A 15,195-nucleotide genomic window follows, 5' to 3' on the forward strand; every position below is an offset into this window, starting at 1 on the left:
GTGCTGCTTGAATGGGAATGGTGCTACTGAGTTATCAAGGTCCAGGGCAGGGCACTCCCCTGATCAAATTTCATTTCTCCAGGTAGGGTCTGATTCCGAGGAATCTCTCCAGGTATTTCATTGTTTCTAGGACCTTAAAACTTTCAAAGTGAGTGTGAAGCTCTTTTGTATTGACAAAATTACTCTATATGCTGTAAAATTGAATAGAACGGCAAGTCCATAAACACTTTCCATTCTCAAGATTCTCTAGCTGATGCTGTATGTTTGGTAAAAATCTAAAAAAAAAGAAAAAAATCCTAGACTTTCAGAAAGCAAACCCAGAAGTTAGTGTTCATCATACCCCTTACACACCCAAACAAGTGACAATCTTGTGCTTGTTCTCAAATAAATTAATTTCTTGTTTATCTCCAGCCATTCAAGAGCTAGATTAAGTGTAAGAGTGATTATAAAAGTGAACGGCCAGCACAGGCAGGATCTGAAGTCTGAATAAAAAATGTGCAAAAAAGTTTTGCTGCCAGAGCTGTCACAGGCCTGGCTCCTACCATGATCACTGCCCAGACCCGATGGGAGTTAGGATCCAAAAAGCTGCTCTTCTCTGATCATTGGTGTGCTGAAATGGCAGTGTGGCTTGTCCCTGCCTTTGTCCCCTTAGAAAAAAAAGAAAAAACTTCACAGTTATGGACGCATTAATTGCTGTTCCTGCAGTCATCACTTCCGAACCTTGAGTCGGGCAGGGTTGTGATGAACGAACGTGATGTCCTGGTGCCTCCTGGTGCTGAAGCTGGAAATGGCACGCTGCGTACGCTGCTTTGCTGCAGCATCCGAGTGTGCCTCGTTGGGGTGATAATCACATCTATGATGGAAAATTTCATTGTGTTTAATTCACTAAAGCATGTAAATATAAATACAAAGATATTTTAAAAGCTACTTATAAACTGTGCAGGGTTGCAAATATGTTCGTCAGTGGGACATCCTCTGATCAGTGGGCCCACTGCTAAATGGGGCAGGAGCCCTGGTAACAGAAAGCAGAGAAGGCAGAGTTGTTGAATGCCTCTTTGCTTCACTCTTTACTCCTATGAGCAGCCCTTGTGAACTCCAGACCCTGGATATAAGAGAGAAAGCCCAGAGGAGGGAAGACTTGCCACTGGTCAATGAAGACTGGGTTAGAGACGAGTTACACAAATTGAATGTACACAAGGCCACGGGCCCTGACGGGATGCACAAAGTGTTGAGAGCTGGCTGATGTTATTGCCCTGACACTCTCCACCATTTCTGAAAGATGATGGCTAAAATGCCTAAGGGCTGGAGGAAAGCCAGTGTCACCAAAGAGTGGTGATCAATGGTGCAAAGTCCAGCGGGAGACCTATAACTCATGGAGTCCCCCAGGGACCAGTGCAGGGTCCAGTCCTGTTCAACATCTTTATCAATAACCTTGATGATGGGACAGTGTCTTCCCATCATGTTTGCGGATGACACAAAGTGGGAGGACTGGCTGGCACCCCAGAAGGCTGTGCTGCTATTCAGAGGGACCTAGACAGGCTGGAGAGTTGGTCAGAGAAATTCAGTGAATTAAAAGGGCACGTGGATAGTCTCCCATCTAGGTAGAAACAACCCCAAGAACCAGTACAAGTTGGGGATGAATGCAGCCTGCTGCTTTACTTTCCTCCAGTCCCTCCTTTTCCCAGACCCTCTGTGTCACACGAGCTGTGCTGCATGGTGCAGCCTTGCTGTCAGGAGGTGTGTGCTGGAGCTGGGGTGGGACATGCAGGTGGAACACCAGGAGCAGCAGCAGGAGTGTGTGGGGAGCACTGGGTTGTTATCAGCAGGCTCTGCAGTCAGCCAGCGGCACTGCCAGTGCCAAACACTGCTTTGGATTTCTGTGATAGGGCAGAACATTCCCTGTGAATTTTTTGTGCTCTAAAGGAGAAACTTGATACAGAATAAGTCTGAAGTTCTTTAATGAGGAAACACGGTGCCTGACCCTGCCTGCTGACACTGAGGGCATCCACAGCTTTGCCTGGGCACGGAGCTCAGCCTGTGCTGGTTCTAGGTGGGTTTGCTGTCGGTACCACCCAGACACCACAACAGCTCCATCCCCCTTCATGGGGAGAGAAATGGCTCACCCCAGAGCTGTGGGTTGGGGCTATCCCAGTGCACCCCAACCCCTGCCCTGGCTAGGCCACCCTCAGCCCTCAAAAGTGCAGGGGGAGAGGGAAGGAGGCAGATTCTGTGGGGTCTGGAGGGTGCTGCACTGGCTCTGCCACTGCTGCTGCAGGGTGGCCAGGGATGGGACAGGGGGTGGGGAAGGTGCTGCAGGGAGCGTGGGTGAGATGGTCTTTCACTCAGGGCAGTTGGCTGCTGTTACTGGGTCTACCGCCCATAGGTGTTGGTTTGACCCATCAAGTCCTTCAGGCTCATGGGAAGGCCGACATACATCTTCTGGGCTGATAGAGCTGCTTCGAGGCGCCTGTGGAGAGAGGAGGCTGCTGAGGCCCTCAGCTGCGGGTGAGACACAGGGACTCTCAACACAACTCACAACACAGCACAGCACAGAGCTGGCAAGTCTCACCACCCCTTGGTGAGCTGCTGGCACTCCTTGGCCAAGGAGGACACCTGCACCTCATGGCACCACCGAGCATAGGGATTCCTCTGGGGCAGGTTCAACACTCAAGAGTGGGTGTGAGCACCCATCTCACTTTCTAGGGCAATCTAATCCCCCATGCTTTCTCTTCCTTGCTTGGTTTGCCCACACCTGTCACTTGCCAGGGGCTGCTCCTGTCCAGGCAGGGTCAGATGAAGCCAACACAGCCTCCAAAGAGAGTGGGCTCCTGAGGAGGAGGCCCAGGAATTAAGAGGCCACTGAAAGCACCTGACAGCAGCAGAACCTTCAGCAGAGTCTTTTGGCCAACCACTAACTCACCGCTCCACAGCGGCCCGAAGACAAATGCTTTGTGGCCACGAGCAGCCCCAGAAGGGAGCAGTGTGGGGAAAATCAATGACTCACTCTTTCATCTTCTTCTCTATGCGCCACCGCATGATGCAGTAACAGGAGATGATGACAACTATCACACAAATCACAGTTGCTGCCGTGCTGATCATGCAGTTCCTTCGCACATCTTGAGGACACACAACCCTTTTGCTGCTCTTGGGAGCTTGAAGGCTTCTGGGTTCCTCACTGACCTCATCTGGAGGAGCAATTTGGAATGTTAGCCCATCCTGTGCATCACTGCTCAGTTGGCACAAAACACTTCCAGTTTGGCTGCTGACATGGTGTGCAAGAGCATGCACGGTACGAAGAGCTCCCTGGCACACAGTGGTCCTGATGGGTGATGCCCCCTGACAACAGGACAGCAATTACCTGGTATGCCCCGGGCTTGCATTGCCTCCATTTCTTCACCAGGCACTGGTAGAGAGCCACTGCTTCCTCCCAGGTATGCCTCCTGCACAGCCTCTTGGGCTGTCTCTGGAGAAAGAAAGTGGGACAGCCGGATCAGACGGAACCGTTCCCCATCAGGGAGATGGTGTGTCAGGAGACAACGCTTCTCCAAGTTATCAGCAAGGCTTAGAAAAAATGCCTGGGCTGTTGGGGCTGTGCCTGGTCACCGGTCCAAACAGCAGTGACTCCTGACCTGCTGGGAGACCAGGCAGTGCATTTTTGGCCAACTGTGAGGTGATGCTAAATGCCTGCCTTCACAGAGGACGGGGAGAAGCTGCAGCCAGGCCAGCTGGGGAAACAGCCCCCTGGAGAAGGGCTCCCCTGCAAGACCCTCATGCCCTTTCCTCTAAGCACAGGTGCCATTCATCCCATCCCAGGTCTTGGTCTGTGGAGGGGAAATGGAGCACAGGCCACAAAGCCTGCTGCATCAGCATCTCCAGCTGACTCCCAGCACTAGGCAAGGGCAGACAGCATTGTGAAGAGCCAGATGCTCTGCTGGTGCTGGCCCCAGTGTGTCCAGATGGGTGTCGAGAACCTTGGCTGTATCTCAGTATCTCAGCTGGGGCAGAGTGAAATATATTCACCCTGTGCTCTCTCCAGATTCTCCAGAATTTGCCTTAGGATTCCACAAGTCTCTCCAAGTACTCTGTTCATGGAGGATCTTAGCAGCAAGCATGTGGTTCCGTTTTAGAGGAATAAATTAGAGAAAAGCAGCCCACGGGCTGGGAGGTCAGCCAAGACAGACTACTCACCCCTGCGACGCCAGCCACGCTGTGGCACAACACCCAGCCAAGGAGCTGGAAAAGTCCTCCCTGGCACATCAGGCACATCTGGAACAAAGCACCCAGAGATGCTTCCATCAGCAGAACCAAATGGCAGAAGCTACAGGGGATCCCACAAGGAGAGAGCATGCTGGGGCAGGTCTCCATCCTGCTACTTCCACAAGTGCCCAGCTGGCTGACCTTTGGGCTTTGAGCTGGCAGCTCTCAAGGGGAGGAAAAAGCCATGACGTACCTAGGCCATCTCCCAGAGGCTCTGTCCTGGAACCCAGATGCAAAGCTGGATCACCTTCACCCACTGGTACAGCTGCAAAGAAGCATGTGACAAAACAGCTCCTGTGACACAGCTCTAGATACTTTGTGAAATGGGTGTGGAAAGGTGTGCGGTTCAAGGACGGGATTACTCCACGGCACTCATCTCTTTCTTCAACTCCTTCCCACTGATCTACCTCTGGGATTGCTCTCAGCCTCAAGGACAGGCCAGACTAATAAGGTGGGAAGCTGTTAGCTGTGAAGAGAATATGAAGGAAAACTGCACAGGAATAAGCTCTTGCCTCATTGTCAGTGTTGCCTCTTTCAAGGAAATGGACACTGAGAACTTACATCCAGGATGTGTCAAGGACTCCAGACTAACATCCCACAGAGAAGCTGGATAACCCTTGTCACCAGCCTCACCTAGATCAAGCAGAGATGAGAGAAGTTTCCATTGTGTGGCATATTGATTTCACAGACTCAGAAGTTTTCCAAACTGAGACAAAGTTGGTTCATCTGAAGGTCCCATCTATACTCTAGTACCTTCCTGGGGTCCTCCCACACAGTCCTCCCCAGTTCCTCCCACCAAGGTCTGCTGTTTTTCCACTATTTTTCAGTAATTTTCCACCATCCATTCTGGTAAACAAGTGGGCTTCATTAGCACATTCCTTTCTTATAACCCACATTTATCTTCACTTCCCACATCTCCCCTTTTCTTTGCACAATAATACACACAATTGCACAATAATACAAAATAAAGGTAAACAAAATCAACAGAATGAAACCTCCCAAGATAATAATTTTCCTTAACAATTCTGCAAAAATTTCCATCCCTTTTCAACGTCAAATTTTTAGTCTCACACAACACAAGCCATCACAACCATGTCCATAAGCAAGAAGCAAAAAACCAACAGCTGCACAGACAGTCAGAGGCAATGTTAGTCCTTTTCTTTTGAGGCTGGACTCACAGATCTTGCTGGAATCCAGAGAGGTCCAGAATCTGTGGAAACACATGCAACAACCTTGCTTCCAAGTCATTAAAGGAAATGGACCTTCCCATAAGTGAGTATTAAGGTCCCAAATTTTAACATAAGCTCTCCCTTGCTGCATACTTTGCACCTTTCCAAAGCATTTTGGTATTGGGGTCACATCATTTTCTGATCCGTTTAGGAAGTTTAAGAAATAGAGCGCTTTTTGTAAGCATTACGGGGGGGTGTATCCCAGGCCTCCCATTTTCTGTTTTGTTAGCACTGCTTTTAAAGTGTCATGCACCTGTTCAATCATAGTTTGCCATGTTGGGGAGCGAGGAATTCCAGTGACATGTTTGATACCCCATTGCTGAAAAAACTCAAGAACAGGTTTTGATTCGTATGCTGGCTCATTGTCTGTTTTTACCTGTGCTGGAACACCAAGCACTGCATATGCAGCTAGAAGATGTCTCTTGACATCACCAGACTTTTCTCCAGTATGAGTAGACACAAGAGACAGGCTGAAATAGTAATATGAACATATTTTAGACCTGAACTATAGCTGCTGCTAGAAGGTCAGCAATCTGATTGCCCTATGCCACAGGGTCATGAAGGTTAGTATGAGTTAACATGAACCACAAAATAAGGCACTTTCCAACCTAATAACAGTACCTGCTAAACTGCCAAACCCATTGCCCAACAACCCCAAAGGCTGAAATGATGATAAAAAACCACAGAGCAGAACAGTTCGCTCAATAACTCAATGAGCTAGTTGAGCAGAAACTGCTGCAGAGATTTTGCTACAACCTTGTTTCTGCTGCTGCTGCTCTCGCTGCTCTCACCGCCGCTCTGGCCAGCCCCGCCGCTGCTTTTGTCGTTGCCGTCCCAGCTCCGCTCTGCCTCTACCCAGCGGGTCCACGCTGTATGGCACCAGGGTGCTCAGGCGAGTTGTCGGCTCCCAACAAAAGCTGCGCTCCCAACGCCACCTAGAGCAGCACTGCCTGTGAAAGCCTCGGGTTCTCCACTGCAACTTCGGCTGCTCCTTCCTCGGCGTTCTCCTCTGCTCCTCCGCTCCTGGTGCACGAACAAGCACAGCACTTGTGTGGTAGATGTCTTCCATTACAGCAGCCCCGTGCTGAGCACTGAAGGTTCCACATGGAGGGGCATCACCATTTTTCCGAGCTGTCCCACTACTCCTCTCCTGGCGATGTGCCTGCCTCTTGTGTCAGTCCATTGCCGACCGCCAGGACAAGGAGAAAAGGTTCAGTTCCCGCTAGGAATGTATACCTCTTGGATCAAAAGGCGCTGGAAGGGGGTCAGGTGACCTCGTGAGAGCAGATGAGGCTGCCGAAGCTTCAGAGGGGCCTGGGAACCTCCTGGCTGCCAGCTCTCTGGACACTCTTTCCAGGCCACGTGCAACACCCGTCCAGAAGCAGCAGACAGACCAACACGCAGACCAACGTACAGCCTCTCGGGGCTTCCCTACAGGCAGAGCTCTCAGGCATAAAGAGGATGCCCTTGCTAAAGCCTGGAGGGAAAAGCCAGCATGCACTCATCTTGCCTCGGGGAGACGCATGAAGCTCCACCGGGAGGAAGAGGTGGCGGCGGCAGGCGCCATGACACGCGCTCTCATAAGCGGCAAAACCTCCCACTCCAGGCACCCAGAAAGTGGAATCACAGCCCCAAGGAGGTGAGGGCTCACTCGAAGATATGGCCAGAAAAAAATCTGTCGCTCTAAGGCGAGGGGAGGGCGCTCAAGCCGCGGTATTTCCCTGGGTGACACCACAGACCTATGAGGTGAGCTGCGCACGTGCACAGCGCCGCTCTGAGGAGAGGCAGCGGGAGCCGCTTTGCCCTGAGCAGCGCTGCGGCCACCCATTGGTCCTGATCCCGAGGCTTCTTCGCGCCGAGGTTCCCCATTGGCTGCGCTCCCTGCCTGTTAGCCTGGGGTCCCGCCTCCTCTTTCCCGCCGCTGCGGGCAGTTCCCGCGGCCCCATCGCCGCCGTCCCCTTCCGTGCTGCTGCCGCGGGGGCGCCAGGGGCGCGAGGCCCCGTGCTGAGGGAGCCGCGGCGCCATAGTGAGAGGCGGGACCGGGCTGCGCCTGCTCCTGCAGCACGGCCCCGGGCCGCTGTCACCCTCCTACCGGTGCGTGTGTAGAGGGGGAACGGAGACCTCCTGCTGCCAAAGCTAAGCGGAGCGCAGGCTCGGGGAGCTGCAGTGATCCTTGTAGATCATGGCCGAGTATGAGCTAACAGTGTGCCCGGCTGGCCCTGGCTTGGATCAGCAATAGCATAGCCAGCAGGAGTAGGGTAGGGCTGGTGCCCCCAGACTGGGTGCTGGTGAAGCAGAACCTCAAAGCCTGTGTTCATTTCTGGGCCCCTCACAAAAGAAGAACATTGAGGTGCTAGAGGGTGCCCAGAGAAGGGCAAGCGAGCTGGGGAAGGGTTGGGAGCACTAGTCTTAGGAGGAGTGGCAAGGGGAACTAGGCTTGTCTACTGAGAGTTACAGTGCTCTACAATTGCCTCCTTTCAGAGGCTTCAGTGAGGTGGGGTTAGTTACTTCTCCCTAGAAGCAAGTGATAGGATGAGAGAAAATGGCATTAAATTGTGCTTGAGAGGTTTAGATTGGATACTAGAAGAAAAATCTTCACTGAAAGGGTCACCAAACACTGGAACAGGCTGTCCAGGGATGTGGTTGAGTCACCTCTGGGGGTGTTTAAAAGATGTGCTCGGCGTCCAGGTCCACTTGGGATGTGGTGGGACAGCCAGGCTCTTCCTGCTCATCTGCTCTCCAGTCACTCAGCTCCTACCTGTACTGGTGCATATAAAGCTTCTCATTGCAGAAACCCTAAAATTTTTAAAGATTTGGCCTTCAGCTCTCAGATACATTCTCTGTGTATCCAATTAGTGTCAATGAGATACAGAAGGAGCAGAGACAGCCTTCACCCAATGCTTAAGGAGAGTCATTCACACCCATCTCCTGCCCCGTTTCTGCTTCAAGGCCCTTCCCCAAGACAGCAGGAGGAATAAAAAGGGGGAGGAAAACCTGATGGAAATAGAAGACAAATATCTGCTTGAATATTCCATCCAACAGAAGGGCAGGAAGAGATTTCCATACCCGGCCCATTTAGAAAATCAACTCTAATTTCTATTGTTTCACGAGGAGCCTGCTGCTGTTCTTCCCTCCAGTCCTTCTCCTTTTCCCAGACCCTCTGTGTCACACGAGCTGTACTGCATGGTGCAGCCTTGCTGTCAGGAGGTGTGTGCTGGAGCTGGGGTGGGACATGCAGGTGGAACACCAGGAGCAGCAGCAGGAGTGTGTGGGGAGCACTGGGTTGTTATCAGCAGGCTCTGCAGTCAGCCAGCGGCACTGCCAGTGCCAAACACTGCTTTGGATTTCTGTGATAGGGCAGAACATTCCCTGTGAATTTTTTGTGCTCTAAAGGAGAAACTTGACACAGAATAAGTCTAAAGTTCTTTAATGAGGAAACACGGTGCCTGACCCTGCCTGCTGACACTGAGGGCATCCACAGCTTTGCCTGGGCACGGAGCTCAGCCTGTGCTGGTTCTAGGTGGGTTTGCTGTGGTTTAGGTGGGTTTTCCCCCTTCATGGGGAGAGAAATGGCTCCCCCCAGAGCTGTGGGTTGGGGCTATCCCAGTGCACCCCAACCCCTGCCCTGGCTAGGCCACCCTCAGCCGTCAAAAGTGCAGGGGGAGAGGGAAGGAGGCAGATTCTGTGGGGTCTGGAGGGTGCTGCACTGGCTCTGCCGCTGCTGCTGCAGGGTGGCCAGGGATGGGACAGGAGGTGGGGAAGGCGCGGCAGGGAGCGTGGGTGAGATGGTCTTTCACTCAGGGCAGTTGGCTGCTGTTACTGGGTCTACCGCCCATAGGTGTTGGTTTGACCCATCAAGTCCTTCAGGCTCATGGGAAGGCCGACATACATCTTCTGGGCTGATAGAGCTGCTTCGAGGCGCCTGTGGAGAGAGGAGGCTGCTGAGGCCCTCAGCTGCGGGTGAGACACAGGGACTCTCAACACAACTCACAACACAGCACAGCACAGAGCTGGCAAGTCTCACCACCCCTTGGTGAGCTGCTGGCACTCCTTGGCCAAGGAGGACACCTGCACCTCATGGCACCACCGAGCATAGGGATTCCTCTGGAGCAGGTTCAACACTCAAGAGTGAGTGTGAGCACCCATCTCACTTTCTAGGGCAATCTAATCCCCCATGCTTTCTCTTCCTTGCTTGGTTTGCCCACACCTGTCACTTGCCAGGGGCTGCTCCTGTCCAGGCAGGGTCAGATGAAGCCAACACAGCCTCCAAAGAGAGTGGGCTCCTGAGGAGGAGGCCCAGGAATTAAGAGGCCACTGAAAGCACCTGACAGCAGCAGAACCTTCAGCAGAGTCTTTTGGCCAACCACTAACTCACCGCTCCACAGCCGCCCAAAGACAAATGCTTTGTGGCCCCGAGCAGCCCCAGAAGGGAGCAGTGTGGGGAAAATCAATGACTCACTCTTTCATCTTCTTCTCTATGCGCCACCGCATGATGCAGTAACAGGAGATGATGACAACTATCACACAAATCACAGTTGCTGCCGTGCTGATCATGCAGTTCCTTCGCACATCTTGAGGACACACAACCCTTTTGCTGCTCTTGGGAGCTTGAAGGCTTCTGGGTTCCTCACTGACCTCATCTGGAGGAGCAATTTGGAATGTTAGCCCATCCTGTGCACCACTTCTGAGTTGGCAGCATGTCTGACCTAGCCAGGAAGTTCTCTGTTGCCCCCTGTGCTGGTGCCTGGAGGCATGCTCCCACTCTCTGGACAGGCTGTCCCACTGGAGAAAACTCAGGCAGCCAGAAGGAGAGCACAGGGGGCAGCACAGCTGCCGGACCAGACCTCCTTAGAGGGACATGGACAAAACCCATCCCTGTGACAGGGAGTGCCACCCACCCCAACTCTCCCTCCCCCCGGGGCCAGTGTCCACACCCCAGGGGGACAGAGCCAGGTCTCCTCCAGAGACACCTGAGCCTTGCTCTCCCCTTCTGCCTTTTCTCCAGCAGGAGCACTGCTTGCAGCCACTCCCAGGCTTCAGGATGTCTTTCCCACTTAGGGGGCCTGGCAAGGCTGCTCCCTACCTGAGTCCTCTCGAACAAAGACATAGTCGGTGCCCTGGTGGTCTCTTCCGGGCTCTGCCAGCGCTGCTGAAAAACAGAGGACAGGACAGGCTTCAGCATGGCTCAGGCACAGAGGATGCAGGAGGACAGGGAGGTATTTACTGCACCCCTGCCCAAGCTGGCACTTGGGGGGTTGCTCTGGACCTCAGCTCAGGGGAAGGATCCTGCACTGTGCTGCTCTTGGGCATCTAGGGACTCATGGCAAAGCTGGGGTGCTATGGTGCAGGTAGAGCAGAAGCTACGTTTGTGCAAGGCTCACGTTCCCCATCATCTGCGAATATGGTCCGGATTCCTCAAACACAAAACACTTCCAGTTTTGGCTGCTGACATGGTGTGCAAGGGCATGCACGGTACGAAGAGCTCCCTGGCACACAACGGTCCTGAGGGGTGACGCCCCCTGACAACAGGACAGCAATTACCTGGCATGCCCCGGGCTTGCATTGCCTCCATTTCTTCACCAGGCACTGGTAGAGAGCCACTGCTTCCTCCCAGGTATGCCTCCTGCACAGCCTCTTGGGCTGTCTCTGGAGAAAGAAAGTGGGACAGCCGGATCAGACGGAACCGTTCCCCATCAGGGAGGTGGCGTGTCAGGAGACAACGCTTCTCCAAGTTATCAGCAAGGCTTAGAAAAAATGCCTGGGCTGTTGGGGCTGTGCCTGGTCACCGGTCCAAACAGCAGTGACTCCTGACCTCCTGGGAGACCAGGCAGTGCATTTTTGGCCAACTGTGAGGTGATGCTAAATGCCTGCCTTCACAGAGGATGGGGAGAAGCTGCAGCCAGGCCAGCTGGGGAAACAGCCCCCTGGAGAAGGGCTCCCCTGCAAGACCCTCATGCCCTTTCCTCTAAGCACGGGTGCCATTCATCCCATCCCAGGTCTTGGTCTGTGGAGGGGAAATGGAGCACAGGCCACAAAGCCTGCTGCATCAGCATCTCCAGCTGACTCCCAGCACTAGGCAAGGGCAGACAGCATTGTGAAGAGCCAGATGCTCTGCTGGTGCTGGCCCCAGTGTGTCCAGATGGGTGTCGAGAACCTTGGCTGGCTGAGTATCTCAGCTGGGGCAGAGTGAAATATATTCACCCTGTGCTCTCTCCAGATTCTCCAGAATTTGCCTTAGGATTCCACAAGTCTCTCCAAGTACTCTGTTCATGGAGGATCTTAGCAGTAAGCATGTGGTTCCGTTTTAGAGGAATAAATTAGAGAAAAGCAGCCCACGGGCTGGGAGGTCAGCCAAGACAGACTACTCACCCCTGCGACGCCAGCCACGCTGTGGCACAACACCCAGCCAAGGAGCTGGAAAAGTCCTCCCTGGCACATCAGGCACATCTGGAACAAAGCACCCAGAGATGCTTCCATCAGCAGAACCAAATGGCAGAAGCTACAGGGGATCCCACAAGGAGAGAGCATGCTGGGGCAGGTCTCCATCCTGCTACTTCCACAAGTGCCCAGCTGGCTGACCTTTGGGCTTTGAGCTGGCAGCTCTCAAGGGGAGGAAAAAGCCATGACGTACCCAGGCCATCTCCCAGAGGCTCTGTCCTGGAACCCAGATGCAAAGCTGGATCACCTTCACCCACTGGTACAGCTGCAAAGAAGCATGTGACAAAACAGCTCCTGTGACACAGCTCAAGATACTTTGTGAAATGGGTGTGGAAAGGTGTGCGGTTCAAGGACGGGATTACTCCATGGCACTGTCAGCCCTCTGGACACACTTTCCAGTCCATGAGAAGAATCCGCTGGCCCAGGACAGGCTGTACTTGCACCACTGACTTACCTGCTCCCCGTGGTTGCCACGGAGCAGCCCAGGTAGTCCAGGCATGCAGGGCCACCAGGAGAAAAAGGACAATGAGATAGCGGTCTGCGAGCATGGCCTCCTGCACTCGCACCGTGCTGCTGCTGCTGCTGCTGCTGCTGCTGCTGCTGCTGCTCTCCACACTGCTATTGCAGTGAGGGCCAGGAGCTGAGCCGTCAGTGCTTATGGCCAGTGTGGCACTGTGGGGCTCTGTGACCTCACAGCACTGCTGCACACCACTGATCCAGATCAGACATTCAAACATGGAACCCACCCTCTTCTATTTACAATTACTTCCCAATCTGGAATTATTGAAATGTGCTCTGGAACAGAGTGTGTGTCAGATTCCAGGTGCCAGTGACAGTCCCGAAAAGCCTTGGAGCAACCAAAGCAGTTCTACTCTGTGAGGAAGGAGAAAGCAACCCTTTGTTGTCCTGAAAGCAGGGTCTGTCATCCAGTGTGCAATGAGCCAAGCAACACTCCTGCACTTTTAAGATTTCCTTGAAGAGCATCCATCTTTCCCAGAGCCCTTTGTCCTTTAGGACTGTCTCCCAAGGCACTCTCTCAACCAATGCCCTGAACAGGATGAAGTTTGCTCTCTGGAAATCCCTGATGGAGGCTTTGCCAACCCCCTCCTCACTTTACTATGGATTGAGAACTTCACCATTTCATGGTCGCTAAGCCCAAGACAGCCTTCAACCACTACATCTCTTACCAGTCCTTGTTTGTGAACAGCAGACCTAGTGAGGCAGCTGCCCTGCTAGGCTCACTTACCAGCTGTGTCAGGAAGTTATCTTCCACAGACACCAGGAACATCCTACACTGCTTCCTCTCTGCTGTGTTTTATTTTCACCAGACGTCTGGTAAACTGAAGTCCCTCATGAGAACAAGGGCATGTGATTGTGAGACTTCTGCCAGCTGCTTGTAGAATGCTTTGCCTCTTCATCCTGGTTGGATGTTCTATAACAAACTCCTAACAGGGTATCTGCCTTGCTGGCTTTCCCCCTCATCCTTACCCAAGACCCTGCAGCCTTGATAGCCTGAACCCACCACTGTAGTGAAGGAGGGAGAGGCAGAGTGACAGCAGTAGGACACTCCCTGCTATAGGGGAGGGAAGCTCCAGCTGCTGACCTAACCTGCTGTTTAGGGAGGTTTGCTGCCATGGATGGTCTGAACCAGGACAGATGGGTACAGGCTTTCCAGAAATGAGGGGTTGTTGAGGTGGGGAAGTCTTCCTGGATGTGAGGGACCTACAGGAAAGGATGGAGCTCTGCCTGGTGTTGGACATTGAACCAGCTCAGAGCATGTGGGTTAGGTTGGTCTGGATGATCTTGAAGATCTCTTCCAAGCAAAGACATTCTGTGATTCTGTGACCAGAGGGGCAACCTACATGGATGAGATTACTGTGGGTGTCTGATACAGATCAGGAAGGCAGATAATTGAAGAAGCCTCATGTCTGCCAAGCCCTGCTTCTCATGGGTTAAACCACTCTGGAGGGACAAAAATGAAAGGCATGAGCAGTCCATGTCTCTGAAGCTGATGTCATGGTTTGAAGCACCATGCAGTCACTAACTCCCCCTCTCCACTATGGGATAGTGTGCAGGAAATCCACCTAGAACCTTGTGGGTCAAGACAAGGACTATGAGGCTTTCACTCACCAATTATGGTCACAGGCAAGCCAGACTCAACTTGGGGAAAAAAAAAAATTAACTTACCATTAATCAAATCAAAACAGGGCAAAGAGAAAACACAAACCAGAGCTTAAATATACTTTCCCCACCTTCTTTCTGAGCCCAAAGTACTTTGTTCTCAATATCTCACCCAGTGGCACAGGATCTCACAGGCTGTTTTCTGCTGCTCCTTCCTCCTGAGGAAAATGGATTCCACATAGTCCCCAATGTGGGGTCCCTCCCACAGGAGAAAGTCCTTCAAAAATCCCTCCAGTGCTGTCCTTCCCGCAGCACAGTTCCTCAGGGGCAAACTGTTCCAGTGCAGGTGGCCCATGGAGCCACAGGCTACTTGGGGCACAGTCCCCTTCATGGCTGCAGGTCCACAATATCTGCTCCATGATCTTCTTCAGGCTGCAGGTCCACAACAGCTCCAATGGGAGCTCCAACGGGATCCTTCACAGGCAGCAGGTTCACATCTGCTCCATGATCCTCCCTGGGTTGCATGGGACAGGCTGCCATCTCACCACAGGATGTAGAGAAAAATCTGTTTAGGCACTTTCTCCCACTCCTTTCTCACCAGCTTTGGTCTCTCTGCTCTGGCATTGCTCTCCTTCTGGTGTTGTTCTCTTTTTCTGCTGGTGTTCTCTCTTCACATGTTGCTTTCTCTCACCTCCCTCTCTCTGCCCGTCTCTTAATCACTGTGTGTTTCCCCTGACACAGATATGGAGGAGCTGATGAGGGAGATTCGGAGCATCTCTCATAAAAAGAGAAGCTAAGAGATGTCAGACTGTTCAGCCTGTAGAAGGGAATGCTTGGTGGGGAGGATCCTATCAACACAGGTTGTGGAGTTTCCATCCTTGGGGCTGGCTACAACGGGTCAACACAGCACTGAGCAACCTGCTCTATTTGCTCCTGCTCTGAGCAGTGGAGTTGGACCAGATCTCCAGAGGTCCTTGCCAACCTCTGTAATTCTGTGAACTTTAAAAGGAAGTGAGTTTTAAAGCCACAGAAATGGCTGTGCCATTTTTCATTTCCTTACAGCTGAACCTACCTCTACCAGTACAGTACTGAACAACAAACATACCTGAGAGTACTGTGAGATGAGGTCATAATAAAAACCATACCAGTG

The 15,195-nt window shown here is 52.6% G+C and overlaps 1 protein-coding gene across 1 annotated transcript; it reads right to left on the reverse strand.

Moving 5' to 3' along the window:
• Positions 1-9,932: 9,932 nt before the first annotated feature.
• LOC139795071 (uncharacterized) lies at positions 9,933-12,661 on the reverse strand. The gene is made up of 4 exons (XM_071741598.1): positions 12,379-12,661; positions 11,028-11,132; positions 10,570-10,632; positions 9,933-10,126 (listed from the first exon to the last, which is right to left on the reverse strand). The coding sequence occupies exons 1-4, from the start codon at positions 12,659-12,661 to the stop codon at positions 9,942-9,944; spliced, it is 636 nt and encodes a 211-aa protein (XP_071597699.1). The 3' UTR covers positions 9,933-9,941.
• Between the last annotated feature and the right edge of the window lie 2,534 nt (positions 12,662-15,195).

The sequence above is a fragment of the Heliangelus exortis genome, chromosome 1 (genome assembly GCF_036169615.1).
Source record: "Heliangelus exortis chromosome 1, bHelExo1.hap1, whole genome shotgun sequence".
Lineage (NCBI taxonomy): Eukaryota > Metazoa > Chordata > Aves > Apodiformes > Trochilidae > Heliangelus > Heliangelus exortis.